We start from the raw sequence: 17857 nt of genomic DNA on the forward strand, positions 1-17857 counted from the left end.
AGCACTACTGCAGACTGTAATGTATAAACTGGTTAGAGATCCTTTTTAAGAATCATTACAGTTTTATTGAGTCTTTAATTTCCCTTGGGATTAATAAAGTATATGTATCTCTGTATCTCTCTATCTATCTATAGTCTTAGACTATAGCTGGATAGACTCTATCTATCTATCTATAGTCTATCTATCTATCGTCTATCTATCCATCTTTCTTTTCACCAAAACACCAACATTCACTAGATAAATAAAAGATCAACACTGAGGGTGCTTTCAACAGTTTTAATTTTACCATAAATAATAAAAATGACATGTTGCTTCGTCACTACCAACAAACTGAAGACAACTATAGAACTAGAGCTTCCTAGAAGCTAACACAAACAGATAAATATATAAAAACTTTATAAACAACGCAAACATAACATTGTAAATAATCGAGAGCGCTCCGGAGGAAGGCGGCAGCGTCTCTTTTGCATCATCTCATAAAAGAAACATCAACAAAATAAGCATGATGGCTTCTTAGTGAAGAAAAGCAAAGTGAGGTGCACACCTGGTACGATCACTGCACAAATAAAACTTCTTTGCTGCAAACACAAGGTGCTCAGGCTTGATCAAGTACAGTAGGAGAAGTAATGTTGAAAGAGGTGGAAAAATAATGACTTTAGATTTAAGATCTCTGAAAGTGACAATAAAAAATGTCATGTTTTCATCAGACAACTGTAAAGACGACTGCAAATATTCATTAGTGTGCAACGAGTCCAGCTTCCTTCAGTCCTCCACAGCTGAGCTACCTGGAGACACTCTCTCTGTAAAAACACGCTCCGTACAAGGCTGCATAATGAAAATATACTCTCATGGTTACTTCTGAAACAAAACTTAGTCCTAAAATATACAGATTTTACTTCAGTTTACTCACTTATACAATATTCAGTATTTACTACAAGGTCGTTTCTTCAAGTGAACTTCTGGAAATGTGATGAATCCAACGATCGATCCACATCAGGGCCAAGCTACAGTTACACTGATAAATCAGACATGAATAAACAATAAGGATGGAAAGGAAAATGGGCTGAAATGGCTTTTATAGTAGAGATACAGTCATGCCACCCACTTCTGGTTTTAGATTTTTTGCACAATTCTTACATTCAGATGTTTAATTTAACGCTATCCGCTGTAGCTTCAGTCCCTCATCAATGCATTCAGCCACAGTAAAGCTCTGGAATCAGACAGAAATGACCAAAGTTACATGCCAAAGATGATTCAAAATGGATTTCAAGCCCAAAAACACACTTTGGTTTGAGGTTACAGCCTCTAAACTGTACTGTGTAACTTCTGAAACTGGAGAAAATACAGTTAAATGCAAACTGCGTGCATAAGTAAAACAGTTTGGCGGCTTATGGTGGCAAATCTTGGCTAAACAACACAGATATAAAACTGTAACTGACATTACAGTCATTTTTTACAGCTACTTACTATTGGCCGCAGTAGCTGCTGTTCTGTAAAAGTTAAGGTCTCATTTAACCCTTTGATGCTCAACATGGGTCAATAGAAACCCATATTCCATTAAAGTGATTTTAGATTGGTTACACTCTTGTCAGAAAATCAAAAATCTTGATTCTTTCTGTTTTTCCTAGATTCTGTTTCTGCTCAGTGTTGACCCAAGAACCTAGAATTTTTCATTTTTTGCACAATCCAGTTAATGCATATTGCTTCTTTTTGACATTTTTTAAAAACAAGACATGTAGAACAAGGTGATTTTTTACAAAATATCACAATTTTAGGCTTAAATTTGGTAGATTTCCCCAACAAACAGATGAATAGTTGGACTCTTGCCGAAAAGCTGAAAATTAGACACTTCTTTCTATTTATTACTGTTTCTGTTCCTGATAAATGTTGTAATTTTTGGCAATTGTTTAAAAGATTACATGTCTTTCAAACCTGCTTTTGGTGGTACAGAGGTTTAACAAATTTGACAACCCTACGATACACTTACAATGCCATAAATTCTACAAGAAAAACGCATATTTTAACTTGCTTCCAGACTTGTCTTGTCTGCTCTGCTTAAACTGCCTGCAGTTCAGTTGAAAAGTTCCTGAATTCTTGCCATGCGACAGTTGGTCACAGTTGAGTCACGAAAAGCTTCACAGTTGCACCAAAGAACCTAGAATTTTTAGTTCTTCACAACGTGGGTCAATAGATACCCACATGCATTGAATATTCCATTGAATATTCCATTGGATATTCCATTGGATATGGGTATCTTTTGACCCGTGTCGTGCATCAAAGGGTTAAAGCGGCCGGTTGAGACGGCTGTATCGATTAAAAGTGAAGTTGGTCAGACACCAATAAAGCCTTCTGCACCACCGTTTCTCCATCAGATTTTTAATTTGCGAGTTTCATGTGCGTCTGACAGAAGAGAAGAGCTTCAGTTTTAATCAAAGCAGCCACAGAAGGTACCTTTTATTTTTTGTTTTATGTGCAAAGCTGAAACTTGATGCCTATATATATATATATATATATATATATATATATATATATATATATATATATATATATATATTATTATTTTTTTTTTTTTTTTTTAAGCGTTTTCATGCATAACTACTGAGCTCTGATTACTTCTATAAGCAGTACTGTGACTGAATGCTTCCTGTGGAGACTGAAAAATACAGCTGGACTTAAACTAAAGGTAGTTAAATTATGTGTCCTCATTTAAAGGTCAACGGAACTAAAATAAAACAACTTACTGGCAGGCTGAACAGCAGAGACTGTCTGACCTCTCCAACTGAAAGCTCCTTCGTGACGAATGGACACAGGAAGCTGACCTCTAACTACGCCTAACAGTGATGTCATGAGGCACCTGAAGACACCTGTACATCATTGCATCAAGGTGAGAAGTTAAACCTGCGGAGGTCAGCAGAAACAGGACGTTCATCAGGAGTTCACGGCCGCTCTGTAAAGTAGCAGCAGTGTTTTTATTTACCCTGGATTCACTGAGAAGTGTTTAAATTGTTTCCTTCAGAGGTTCTGTCGCTGTAACGAGAAGGAAAAGAAAAATATTTGGGAGAAACAGAAAATGCTTACAGCATGATTTAAAGGGTCACATTTAAGACATCAGCACAAAATATTGGCAACGTCGATACAAAAACCAATATCGGCCGAGTTACAGTAAAAGTGAGACATCCCTCTGTTTGCTTTTTGGTCCGATCTGCTCCGATCATCTCCCTGGAGCTTCACCACCACGTGATCTTAAACTCGTAGATGGGCCTCTTGCAGTAGTAGTGGTTGATGAGGTGTTTGTCACAGACACCGATGCACTGCTGCTCGGCGGCGATGCCTCGCTCGGCCAGGTCGCTGACGATGCAGTGCAGCAGGTCGTAAACGTCTGCCACCGCCTCCCACGGACCGAAGGTAACGTCCACCTCGCAGTGATGCTCAAAGAGTTTGGCCTCGCTGTCCGAGCGCTCAAAGCGCAGAGAGTTAAAAAGAGGACGCTCGTACGGCGTGATGGGCATCTCCTCCTTGTAGACGCAGATCTTTAGCTTTGCAAATCTGGCCTTTTTCTGCATCGCCCTCAGTTTGGCAATCTCCACAATGCGCTCCAGATTGTCTGTAGTGAAAACAGTTGGATTTATGAATGCAGTTTTAAATGTTTACACTCTTATTCGTGCTATTAACTTACCTGGTGACTGAGCGTTCTCCACTGCTGCTCCAGAACTCTGGAAAAGTTTCACGTCCTTTTCCTTTCTGACTTTTCAAATTGAATCTTCAAAGTCACAGTTTTTCTTCTGCTTTTTAACAAATATTCTGTGTCTGGACTCATTTGTTTGTTTTGTTCATATTATTCTGGGCTATTGCTCAGCATCGACCTTAATCTTCTTATAATGCAGGTCTGTAAAGAGTTTCAGGCACCACTTTTTATATACATATTATTTGAATAAAACATAAGGAAAGTAAGTTGATCTTAGCTTTTCATAAAAGCATGTGTTTGATGTATGTGCATCAAATCTTGACTTAATTATTCATGGTGAAATCAGAACACAGAGTCTAGACGTTTCTTTCATCTCTAAATAATACACTCTGTACCGTGTTCTGTACAGGTTGTCACCCTGCAGCTCTTCTCCTGCAAACATTCTATCTCTTCTACGGTTTCATCTTTTGTATGTATTTTGAATCAAAACCTTAATTTACATTCTCTGTATATGAGACCATTCTTTTTTTATTGATGGGAATTTACACAGGACACATGAAGCAGTTTATACTAGAGTTTTTTTCTTTTTACACTGTTGCCTAAATTTAATGTTTGAGTAATTTTTACTTTCGGCTACAAAAGGTTGACTGAGATTTCACTAAATCCTATCAAATCTGCCAACACACGTCTATCTAAATGACACTGGCAGGTCCTCAGCTCTCAGATCTCACCGTGAGAGTCGAGTTAACGTGGTTCAGCAAACTGCCAGGTGATGCCTCCATATGAAGATGCAAAATAAAACTGACCTACATTGCATCTACTAGGCTAATTATTTGGTTCAGAATGCTTCCCAACCAAATAATGCTGTACAACTACATGTCATTTTGCACTGTTTTTAGATTACATCTTGAATTAGTGTGTAATAATCCCAGCAAAGTGACACCTTTACAGTCAGTTTTCTCATTTCTGTTTGCGCTGTGCTGGTTTCCGTCATGGAGGCTGTTACCTTTGTAGTAGGGCAGCAGGTCGAGGAAGGCTTGTCGAACTTTCTCCCCTGTGAGCGGCTGGATGTCCTCCAGGCTGTCCAGCAGCGGGCCGATGGCGTAGTACTGAGCCTCTCTGTGCACCGCTCTGACTCGGTCCCGGTGAGGAAGCTCGCCTTCCCTCAGGAAGTTCAGGATGTCCCTTTGGATGGAAACAGAGGGGTGAGAGTTAGATTTCCACCTGATAAATCATATTTTATACAAGTCTGCTTTTTCAACATGGATCGATGGAAGATTATTAGCAAACAAACCCTACAACTTCATAACTGTAGCAGCCAGATGATGCATTTTCCTCCATCTTTGTTGTCAAAAGTGAACAACCAACACTCCAAAAACCCAAACACATTCAGGTGTTAGTGACGGCTGTTTTTACATGCCATCTATGCATGAAACAAACTGCTCCACAACAGTCTAGCAGGTGGTGGTGATGCAGAAGACTACGATGCAACAACGGAACAATATAAAGTGAGGGAAAGGCAACACTGCAACAACAGTAAGCATGGAGAACATTAAAGTTGTGCTGATGTTGATTCTGCAAGCCTGGGATTAGATCCTGATCTCTATGATGGAAACACATTCAGAATTTTTCCACAGTGGGAAATTATGGGCCGTTTTTGGGTGATCAAACCTCTGCTTCTACTGCAGGAAACCCCCACATAGAACCTCTTTCAGGACTGTTTTCTGGAGAGAAAAAAAAGTGCTTTCTCCAAGGTAAATACTTCTGAGCAGTCCTGGAACAACTGCTGATTAGTTAAACTCATAAAAGACATTGAAGGCATTATTTTCTGCCCTCTCTGGAGTTAGCTTCAGTAATTACTACTTGTCGTTGTTTTTGGAAGGTGGTAGTCAAAATTGTTGGCTCAAATCTCAAGGCTTTATTTAAATTTGTGGCAATACTTTAATCATAAATCTCACTACTGACTCGAAATTTACTGAGAGCTCCTGACTCCAAACACTTGTACTTATTGGCATACCTGACCACTAAAGTTGACTTTGATTCTACTTCTGTTTCTCTGCAGCAGAACCCAGAGGGCTGGTAAAGAGAAGTGGATAAAATAAATGCAGAAAAACACAGACATCTCTTGGAGGAAAATTTGCTGCATTGCACAAGACAACAACAACATGGAAGATTTATTCTTCTTCCAAGACAATAGAGCCCAAAACACAACGTTGGTTAAAAACATCCCAAATGAAAATCTCCTCCTGAGTGTCTGCACCGTCGGAAGCTTTTTTTAAAAAATTATTTTATTCAGTTACATATGTTCCATCTCGTCTTGCTGGCTCCTTGTTGTTTAATCTTTAATTACACCCCCACACACTGACTCACGCTGACCTCAGACCAACCCACTCCTTACATAAGTCATTAATCTACTCTGCTTGTTGTCACATCCATATTTAAAGCAATTTGCTTTTCATTTTTAGCCGTGCTAGTGCCGTGGCTCTAGGGATAATGCTGGTTCACAGACTGAAAGACCTTTCTGTAGGATAAAGCCCATTGACTTTGGTGATCCCTTTATTTTTCTAATCAAGCACTACTATGAGGGTGACATTTATGGTTTTGATAAAAAGTATTTATGTCTTGAGGACTAAAATTTGGTTCAGACGATTGAATTTTGTTTCCCTCAGAATGAATTGTTGTAACTTTCCTGATTCCTCAATGTTTGTTTCATCATCTGATCAACATTTAGCCGGTCAAATACTTTGGTTTATGCCTACGGACAGGGAGTCCTCGACTTACGTCAGAGTTCCATTCCTACGGTGAGACGTAAGTCGATTTTCGCATTACATCGGAACTCCGGTGAAAATGTTTTTAATTTAAAAAAAAAAAAAAAAAAAAAAAAAAAAGCCATTTCGTGCATGTCGATCAGTTTACATATTAGTATAACTACAGTAACGAAAACAGTCATGGGCTCACACTGAAACACAACTAGGTAAGAAAACACCGGCGAAAATGTAAACTGTAAGTCTGACTTAAGCTTGGGAACCATAATGAAGTTAGTGAAAGTAGCATAATCCAATGTGGTGGCAAATGTAGACAAAGCTGTCTTATAGTGCCGCGTGACGACTGTGTACATACCATATTCATCCGCTCCGCTCGCCAACTACTTCCACCGAACCAGTTCCACGTAACAACAAAACGCCGTAAATCAAGAACGTCGTAAACCGAGGACCTCCTACACCTGTAAAACTAGTGAATTCCTCATCGACCACAGCTGTATTCTGTTTGCTTCTAATTGATAAGCGACAGCATAGGCCCAGGAATTACAACATTAGCGATATGTATCAGCGACACACACTTCATCAGCAGCAATAACAAAATAGTTGGATAGAATGTATGATAGTCTCACACAACACTTCTGCCTGTAGGCTTACGTGGTTAAATTTAAATAAAACCTTTTCCTCCTGGCCTTTAATAAAACAAGTCATTGAAAATTAAAAATAACTATCAATATCAAGGGGAATTATTTATTGAGCTAGACTTTTCAGCTATATCACCCTGTCAGCATGCTAACACACAAACAGTAGTAAACATTACACCCACTAAAGCAGATCACAGAGCAGATATCAGGTAAAATTTTAACCTCCGTACTCCAGGAGGTGCTACAGATTCTTGAGATTAAGTTATCTCATTCTCTATGCTGTGCTGCTGACACTGAGACTGGATACTGAGTGTTTTTTCTATAATACACTCAAAGCAAATCCACTGGCACTGGTTGTGGCGATTAAAAAGAAGTGAAGGAGGATTTTAGGGCTGGTTCAGGGTCTATGACAATTAGTCTTCAAGACCACAGTAGAAATCATGATGATTTTAAAGCAATTTTTTGCTTGAAAAGCGGTGATATCAGCACACATTTCGTGGTACAACTAGTCGAGTAATAAATGAAAACAGAGAACTACAAGGAGAAGAACAACGCCTCTCTCACATCCACACAATGAGAAGTTGGTGTGAACGTCGGTACTGGAAATTTACAGATATCGGACAACACAGATGCTCCTCAACTGTGGTTGGAGTGGGATTCATTCAATATGCAGTTTAGACTCTCTAGCCTTGCTGTTTTGTTAATTTGACCTGCCTCGTATAACTGTCATGATTTTTCTGAAATTTACAAGCAATTTCATCTCATTTATCATTTTATTTTATTCTCTACATGATTCATTTTTTATCACTGTATAGTTTTATGTTAGTTTGTTTGTGTTGTAATATTTAGATAGTATTTAGTTTGTTGTATGGCAGTAATTAAAAAAAAAAATCCATCCTCCTGGGTTAAATATTATTTGTTGCATTGTGGACAGTGTTTACAGATCTGACATAAAGTTTGTTAAACTCTGATGACATTGGTGATATGAGAGACGGCTACACAACAATCCACACAACTTATTAACTTTAATTAGTTGCATCTTTTCAGTGCGTTTCCACCGGCTTCATTGATAACGTTGCTGTCCTCCATAATGACAGAGCTACAGAATACAACTAAAGGTCACTGTGTCATTGTTGAGACAGATGTTCCAATTTTTATTCTACCACAGCAAAAGCAACAAACAAGACAAAGCAGCAGAGCAGAAATAGATATGTAAATCAGTTCAGAGTGCTGGCAGAAGAGAACAATTTGTTTGACAGAATACCTAATTCATGGATACCTATCAGAATATAATGAGCTGCCTTCAGCTGCTTGAAAACCTCTTTCAGATTGCAGAGCGTGAACCTTTTCAGAAACTAAGTTTGTCCTTCATTATGCTGCCATTTACAAACTTCCTCCTCCCACACATAACCCTCCTCTGCCATACTCATGAGAAAGTAGCGCTGCACATATTTTAAATAACAATCAAGAGAATAATGATGATGCACTCTTCTGCATTTCCACTAATGGAATACTAGGCGCGAGCAAAAAGTTGTGGGATTGTTCACAGATAGTGCTTCATGTGTTTAAAGGCCACGAAACACTGTGTGATTTTCAGCCATCCCAGATGAAGGATAACAATCATGAGAGAATCGTGGAGATATCTTTGGTCGTGGTTCTGAATCGCTGGTCCTACGTCGCACTATGCAAATTCCTTCTGAACACACCTCTTCCATTCTGGAAAGCCACAACCCATCGTCTTAAGACCCAATCAGGATGCACATGAAGTGATCGTATCAAAAGTTAGAGCACCTCCTCTTCTTTATTTCTGCTAGGTTGGCATTATTTCTGCTTGGCTCAGCGTGCCCTAGGTTTCAATTTATAAGTGCAGACGTAGAGAGGGTCTGAACTTCCTGTCTTATGCCTTCTATGGGCTCCATAGGCTTCCGTTCAGTTGAGGCTTTCCACAGGAATATTCAGTGTATTCATAACTTCAGTTGACACATTATGTCTCCCAATCTTATCTTTTGTAAATTTGACTCACACATCCCATTTGTCTAATTTTATCATTTGTTCAATCATAAAATGCCACAGCAAATAAAGTAAAAAAGTGAAATGGCGTACTGATCAGTGTGACACTGGTGCTAAACCCAAACAGATGATTTGCGGTGACAATTTCAAAACGCATCAAGAGAAGTATGTGGGATTTAAACCAAGAGGACAGCCGAGTAGAGTTGTGGCAGCAGAAGCCTTTTAGACGTGTCCTCCAGCTTGAACCACAACAAGCATGGAAGGATGTAGCAGCTCCCAGGTTAGTCTCCTTTTTTGGGGATTTCTCTCCAAACGCATAAATGTCAGCAGGGCGAGGGCTCCGTTCATGTTTGGTTAGTCTCCCTGTGATTGTAGGAGCTCTGTTTACGATTCGGTTGTTTATTTTTCACGGATGGACGGCACACACTGATGATGTTTTATTCTTGCGCATTCACTCACGTTCATCATAGGCTGAGATTCAGCTGCATTTTCATCGTTCAGTCTGCACAGAGCAAACTTCACACCGTGCCCAAAGATTATTAGATTCATGTCGTACAGTGGAGCAAGCTGGGAACTTATAAGATTGTTAAAATCGCACTAAAATGCAAAAGTGTAAAGACCGAAGAAAGAAACAGTTCCATGAAGAGCCTTTTGGTTATTGACCAAGATAAAACTACACCAGCAGAGCACAAATCCATATCAATTCCTGATAAGAGTATCAACAGCAACATTTCTGGTATAAAGTCTTGAAAGCTGGCATCAAATGTGTGGTTAGATAAATAAATTACCTGTTCTTTGATGAGTTGGTTCCTGATTTAAGCCAAATTTTGCCATTTTATGTTACGTCACTTTGGCAGATTTATTTTACAGCTGCTTGTTTGGATAATATTGGAGATCTTTGGTTTGCTTTGGTAAATATAAGAAAATGGAAATTCAGCTTTTATATCAACACTAGTATCTGAAAATCTTCAAATAATAAAAGCTACAGATGAGAGCTGATTTGTAGCACCTCATTCGATATCCTCCCTGTTCAAATCACTACCTGAACCTGATCAATTTCTGGGTTTTGACACTCAAATGACCCCAAATGTGGAATGTTACTCACTTCGAGTGAAAAGACTGCTATCAATTCTCAAATATTCATTAAAACACTCACAAATGCACCCAGGTTAAGTGTAAAAGGTCTAAATTCCCTCCCTCGCTGTCAAAGTTTTCTTATGGTTACAAAACAGCTTTGAAAGTAGCTTTTGTTCATTGGGGAGACACTGAAGAATCTGTCCTCCATGTTAAAAAACAGTAAACAAATCATGGTCATTATTTTCGTAACCTTTTACGGCTGCCGCTGCAGTTTCAGAGGGCAGCTGGAAGTTCTTAAAAGGACTTCCAAGGACTGACACACGTGTTGCAGGAGCTCTGGGAGCTGTGTTTACCTGCACAAACAAACTACCTCAAGGGGAATCAGATACAGTTTTTGATTTTGGATAAATATACTGTTGATATCGGATATTTTAGCTGTTCCCAGTGCTACTCACCCAAAATACGCTCCATCCCGATCGATGAAGTAGCGTCCCTCAGCATCACGTGGGATGTAATGACGCCCGCTGAACATGGCAGCCAGCATGGTGTCCTCGTACCGCCGCAGCGTGGACAGGCGAGTGGTGAAGTACGTTCCCCCGACGTTCAGAGAAATCACCTCTGGAAACTTTAAAAGGAAAACAAGTGAAAGTGTGAGACTGTGATGTTTTCTAAACACCATAAAAAGAAAGAGATCATTTTGTGCTAAATATTTCACACAAAAATTAACCACTTTAAAGATAGAAACATGTCTCGAGATGTGGAAAACAGCTTATTTTAAGAGATTTATTTACAGTAATAGCACATCGCTTTATAAATTAGAAACAAAGATAAAGCTACGATTAATCATGACACTGATTTTAGGTAATGTTGCTGAGCCTCGACACTAGAAGAGCAAAAAATCTCATTGAACAAACACTGTTTAGTAAACTGAATGAATGAATGGTTTATTCTGCTTCAATCTACAGTAAAAAATTTAATTGTGTGCATTCAGCTGACAAAGAATTATCATACATGCTTGCAGTAAACATTTTTTTCTCGCAAAAAAAGAAAAATTAACAAGCTCTGTAACCAAAAAAAGTAATATGCTAAAGTCAAGGCTTATTTTTGCCTATCCTGTACAATTCATAAAATAACCCAGAATATCAGTAATATAAGAAATAAAAGAAGAAAAAACATAACAAGATTTACTCTAAATGATTCTTCTTAATCATTTCATTAAAAATTCTGCTATTTTGGTAAATGTCTGGTAGGATTGATTCTATAAATGGTTTAAATGTGAGTTGTATAAACAGTTTGTCAATCTCTCATGACTTTTAATTTGTTTTTAAAGGGCATATTTAAAATTGCACTGTTTCTCGAAGATGTTTATCATATCACTATTATCATATTAATGTAACTATTGACTGCAACAGTGTAAGTAGATTTAAAATAATCTAGAATGACAGATTTATAAATACCTCTGTCTCTCAGTCCAAGCAGTAAATGTGCTGAAATGATTTAAAACAAATTTAAATGTGGGATTTTTTTTACCAATTTGTTTGTTCAAGCAACTGCTTTAGGACAGGGGTGTCAAACATGTGGCCTGGGGGCCAAAACTGGCCCGCCAGAGGGTCCAATCTGGCCCGAGGGACGACTTTGAAAAGCGTAAAAATTCCAGAGAAGACATTAACTGGAAACTGTAAATTTGTAAAATTACAAATTTAAAATAATTTCTAGACCATGAAAAATTGTTTTGATCATAAAGTAAAACATTAGATTGTTTTTTTTGTCATTTTGTGTCTCATTTTTGCAATATTTTAGCTTGTTTTCGTCTTTTTTTGCCTGATTTTTGTCGTTTGTCTCACCTTTCTGTCATTTTGTTTCTCGTTTTCGTCATTTTGAGTTTCTTTTTTGTCTCGCTTGTGTTTTTTGTCTTATTTTTGTCACTGTTTTGCTTTATTCATCGTTTTGTGTGTCGTTTTTGGCATTTTGTTTCACGCTTTTGTCATTTTTTGTCTCGTTTTTGTTTTGTTTCTCACTTTTGTTGTTTTGTGTCTCATTTTTGTCATTTTGTGACTCATTTTTGAAATATATTGTCCTGTTTCTGATGGTTTTTTTGGTCTTTTTTAAAGTAAAATACTATATCATTCAGTTCCAGATAGCTGTGACTAAATGTTTTATGTCTTTGTAGATAAACTGTGATCTGGAAGTTGTAATGTGTAAATGATAAACTGAGGCTGAATGCTTATTTTTTAATAAATTTCAGTTTGTTCATAATGCTTTGTAAAAATATCGCTCCTTAAATGTAAACATTTTCAGAATGTCCTTTTTTGCACTAAAGCAAAGGAAAATTGTTTAGTTGTGGTTATTTATAGGTATTGTGCTGTGATTTTACTGGTCCGGTCCACTTGAGATCAAATTGGGCTGAATATGTTCCCTGAACTAAGATGAGTTTGACGCCTCTGCTTTAGGATATGAAGACATACTGTAGATGTAGTCAGCTGTTTTTTTTAAGGCATTATCAGTCTGTTTTTGCTGGTTTCAGCCTTATAGTTCTCCTTTGTTGGACTAATACTACCTTGGCTGTGGTGTTTGGTTTGTCAATTACCTCATCAAAACATATTTTGCAACAAATGAGCTCAATACAAACTAGAAACCTTCTTAAACCTAGATTCTGACAGTGTGACTCTAAAAGACTGATAACGGACGACCTGTCAAAGCCGACACTGTGGTTCAAACTGGTGACAAATCTGTGATTTCTCCAATGACACAGACCTAAATAATATGGAGTGACTGTTGGGGTCTCTGGGGGTCCGTGGCCCCTTTGCAGTTTAACGACCTAGATCACGAGAGCACAGTTTAAACAAAAACGATATTTCACAGGTCTTTGGTCTGTGTGAGGGGCTGCTGAGTGTTTATTGTGACAGGCTGCAGAAATAAGAGGATAAACCCTCTGTAGCCATCTTTAAATCCATCCTATGCTCGCTCATTAACACAAGTCATGTGACAGCTGTCAGCCAATCAGAACTCAGCAGCTAAGCCAACCTCTGACCTTAGAAAATACCCCTACAGAGCAGGCAGTGCAAATATTGGGTAGTAATATTATGTTTTAAGGTCTTAATTAATGGAAGCGTCAACAGATTAACCAATTTAGTTGGTGCACACGCAGTTTCTCTATTTTTATTTGATAGCGAAGATGCAGTTAACTATCAACTCATACAAACATGGATATTGGGTGCCTTTCTGTTTGGAGATATTCTCCCTGTGCCAGTTGCAAGCTTGTAAAAGTGGTTTAACGTGTTTGTTTATTTGGGACGAGGGCGCAGTTAAACATAACCACACTTAAGAGAATATTGAAAGTTTAAAGCTCTTGCTAGTAGTCAACAGTTGGGCTTTTACATACACAGTGCAGTCTCAGAAAACCATATTATACCGCAGACATGCAAGAACAACAAACATTGCTTTCAAAATATATTAATTGTGATGCATATTAATAAAAAAACACTAACAATTAGTTAAAATGACTCTCAATCTAACACTTAACCACTCTATAAGTAGTCTAAATGTGGATATTGGGTATTAAGACCTTTCTGTGTAGAGCTAAATATTATATCTGTGTGTGCCGTTAAACACAAGTCCAGTTTGGATCATGTTGAGAGTTTATATTCATATATTTATATATTATATTTATAGCATGACCAGCTCTGCCTTTAGCTGACATTTGCATCTGTATAACTATCTAACTATAAAGTAGTCTAAATTTGGATATCTGGAGTTAAATGTTATCTCTGTGTTGTTTGCTAGCTTGTAAAAGTGATTTTTGTACTTGGGAGTGTCTTGAACTTTACCCCAATTTAGTGTGTTGAGAGTTTACAGCTACTGCTAATTACACAGTACAAAAATGAAAAAAAAACAAAAACAACAAAATACTGATAATAAAATGTATACATTTTTATGGATAAGAAAGAAAAGGAAGTACTAAGCTAAGTCTAACTAGATAACTACAAACTAGTTTAAATGTGGCTATTCAGTATTAACGGTTTTTTCTGTTTAGAGCTAAATATTACCTCTGTGTTGATTGCTAGCTTGTAAAAGTGATTTTTATTTTTATTTCTGTATTTGGAGGCTCTTTAACTTAACCCCAATAAATTTCAACACTTGTCAGTAGTTGGGCTTTTAATTACACAGTACAAATATGAAAAAAATGAAATGAAATAAAAAATTGATAATACATTATCTTTTAGCTAATTTCTTTAGCCAAGTCTAGCTAACTATAAACTAGTTTAAACGTGGGTTTACAGTATTAACGGTTTATTTCAGTTTGGAGCTAAATATTACCTCTGTGTTTGTTTGCTAGCTTGTCAAAGTGGTTCAACGGATTTTTCCCCGGTTTGAAGCGGCCTACCTCCTGCTCATGGCTGCTCAGCGGGGGCCGGAGCGGCTTGCTCAGGGCGAGGTTCGGTGTCGGGGAGGGCGGCTTTCGGAACTCGTCCTCCGCAGAGTCCGTGCTGGACATGGCATCGCCCGGTTTCTCGGTGTCCCCCGCCGCCGAGAAAACCACCATCACTCTGGGCAGCGGCAGCGTCCGTCTCTCCTGAATGAACCGTCTCACCCTCGTCGTGGCGGCGGGCAGCGGACTGAAGGACAGCGCCTGTCTGTCCCTGCTGCCGCTGCCGCCGCCGCCGCCGCCGCTACAACCGTCCGAACCATTGGAGCCGCTCGAGCCATTCTGCTGCATGCGCTCGGCAGGCCCGGCTCTCCGCGCGAGACGAAGGGGAGGATCGCACGAGCCACACGGCACGCGGCTGTCGGTGCGAACGACAACAACAAGCGGAGGAGGGTGTGGCTCGAGCCGCGGCCGCCGGAGCTCAGCCCGCCTCTCACCGGGGCCGCAGCGGGGGCAGTGGAGCTCCGCCTCCGGGATGGAACCGTGAGCCTCGGCAGCTAGTAACCGTTGGACATTTGAAACGGGTGTTAGCAGGTAGGCTAACGTTAGCTGGGGACCGTGAGGTGCTTGAAACGTACGTGCTCTGACGTGTTGCGTCATCACGTCAAGTTTGGAGCGAGAGGTAATAAAAGTCGAGCATCGTAAAACCGAACATACGAAAAAAGATAAAAATAACATATAATGTATATTGTAACATAATGTATATATATATATATATATATATATATATATATATATATATATATATATATATATATATATATATATATATATATATATATATATATATATATATATATATATATATATACATTATGTTACAATATACATTATATGTTATTTTTATCTTATATATATATATATATATATATATATAAATAAAAAATTTGTAAAACCCAACATAGAAAAAAGATCAAAAATAACATAAATAATATATATTTAACATACATATATCACATAGATGTATAAAATCTGTAAAACCCAAATATAGAAAAAATAGCAACTATATATATATAATTGAAAAAAATTAAAATATCTTATCACTCAGCCATATTTACTGACAGCAACAAATATCCCACAGAAAACTTGTTCAATTTTATTAAGTGTTTGAGGCTAAAAACAATACATTTCTCTTTTCCATTTTCCCCCAAATGTATAACAAATAATATAATAACAATAACAACAACAACAATAATAATAATAATAATAATAATAATAATAATAATAATAATAATAATAATAATAATAATAATAATAATAATAATAATAATAAAATAAAAACTGTACTGTATATTAAGTAGCTTGTTTGATGCAATAAAATGCAGATTAAAAAAAAGATGCATCACTTTTAACAACTTAATAATGAAATACTTGATTTTTCAGGAGAACAAGTACATTATGCTGCTAAAACTCCTGTACTTTTACTTGAGAAAAACTTTTAATACACCATTTTTTATAGACACAGTATTTTTCGACAACATCTACTTCTGTATGAATGTTACTGAATACTGACAGTGATATAGATCCAGTATTTATTGTCAGTGAGTGTAAAACATCTACAATAAACTCCTGTACAGTAAAATGTCCCGCTGGCTCCTTTGTCCTCCTGCTGTCTACAGTAATTCCATTAAACGTCCATTTGGTGATCACAGATTTGGGTAATGAGTAAAAGAATGAGACGAGAGAAGCTGCTGCTGTTAGAGGAGGAGGTTCAGGTGTCTGTTGACTGGATCCCTGTGGAGGTAAAACATGTCTGATGGACAGATTCCCATCAGAGGATCAGAAAGGATTCAGAGGTTTAACAGCAACGCACAAAACTGAAATAAACAACAAAAGAAAAACTGAATAGCAGGAAAGGTAGACAAAAAGATTGAGGCTTTTATGTTAACTTCAGCTCATTTTTTTCTTCTTTTTGTTGAAACCCCCAACTACATGAACCAAGTTGATTTCACATCTGCAGACAAACAGTTTTATCTACGACCCAGTAATGATTTATAATAAACATAAGTAACCTGGTTTCTCTCTGGCTTCATTACTTTATCATTAGCGACAGATTTCATCATTGTTCTCTGTACAGACAATATGCAATAATCAAATTCTATTAATTTATTTACCTACTGTTACTTCCTTACTGCTCCTTTAACATTTACATTTTACGCCTATACTGTGTTTAAAAAAATAAATAAATTTAAAAAAAAAAAAAAAATATATATATATATATATATATATATATATATATATATATATATATATATATATATGGATAGATATTTTAGTTTTTATTCCACAAAAATTCTCAGAAATGTAAATAAAATTGGAAAATTAGACTGTGAATTTACATGTTTAATGTAAAACAAATCTGAGAACTTTAAACTTAATTTTACTAACTGTGAAATGTCTTTCCTTTTTTAAAAGAAAAAATCTATTTTCTCTGTATATTCATTCTTTTGTAGATGTAATTTTACAAACACTTAATATTTAATGAATAGATAAAACTGTGAAATTCAAGGTTTGTCTGTCAATATACTGTATATGGATGGATACTTAAGTTTTTATTCCACAAAAGAATCACAAAATGTAAATAAAATTAGAAAATTAAACTGAATTTACATGTCTAATGTAAAATAATTTTGAAAACCTTAACCATAATTTTAATAACTATAAAATTATATATAAATACTATTATAGATGTTTTGTAATTTTTTTTTTTTCAGTATTTAAGGAATAGATAAAACTGTAAAAATTCATTCAAGTTTAATGCTGTAAATATCTGTCTAAAAGTAGATATCATTCGTGACAATTAGCAGAAACTGAAGTATTTTTTCTATAATTTTACATAGGCATAAATCAGAAAAATGTTGAATGAACGCATTTAAGCAGTGCAGCATATCTACAAGCATTGGTAGTTTATCACAATATAGTTTTTTTTATCACTATATATATAATTTATCTTTTTTCCTATTCTTATTTTATATAATAGATAATTTTATTGTTTTTACAAATGAAAATATCCTTCACTAAACATTTTAAACCCCCCAAAATACACACAATCTCATGTGAAAGGCCTGAAACCAGCTAACGTGAGGAAGATGTTCGGTTGAGCAGCTGCTGTATGAAAACAAGTTAAAAAGAAAAGCTATGAAAGTCTGTTAAAAATATAAATACAGAAAGCAATTAATTCATAAAAATGCAGCAATTTCCATAATTAAAACACATTTTCTATCTTTATTTTTACATGAAATTTTCTGGGTGACCC

At 36.8% G+C, this 17857-nt stretch overlaps 1 protein-coding gene across 1 annotated transcript; it reads right to left on the reverse strand.

Annotated features, from left to right (window-relative positions):
* Nucleotides 1-2928: 2928 nt before the first annotated feature.
* Nucleotides 2929-15169, reverse strand: kctd7 (potassium channel tetramerization domain containing 7). Its single transcript, XM_023261864.3, has 4 exons — nucleotides 14560-15169; nucleotides 10631-10800; nucleotides 4692-4870; nucleotides 2929-3604 (listed from the first exon to the last, which is right to left on the reverse strand). The coding sequence occupies exons 1-4, from the start codon at nucleotides 14890-14892 to the stop codon at nucleotides 3228-3230; spliced, it is 1059 nt and encodes a 352-aa protein (XP_023117632.3). The 5' UTR covers nucleotides 14893-15169; the 3' UTR covers nucleotides 2929-3227.
* Between the last annotated feature and the right edge of the window lie 2688 nt (nucleotides 15170-17857).

This window comes from Amphiprion ocellaris, chromosome 14 (genome assembly GCF_022539595.1).
Source record: "Amphiprion ocellaris isolate individual 3 ecotype Okinawa chromosome 14, ASM2253959v1, whole genome shotgun sequence".
Taxonomy (NCBI): domain Eukaryota; kingdom Metazoa; phylum Chordata; class Actinopteri; family Pomacentridae; genus Amphiprion; species Amphiprion ocellaris.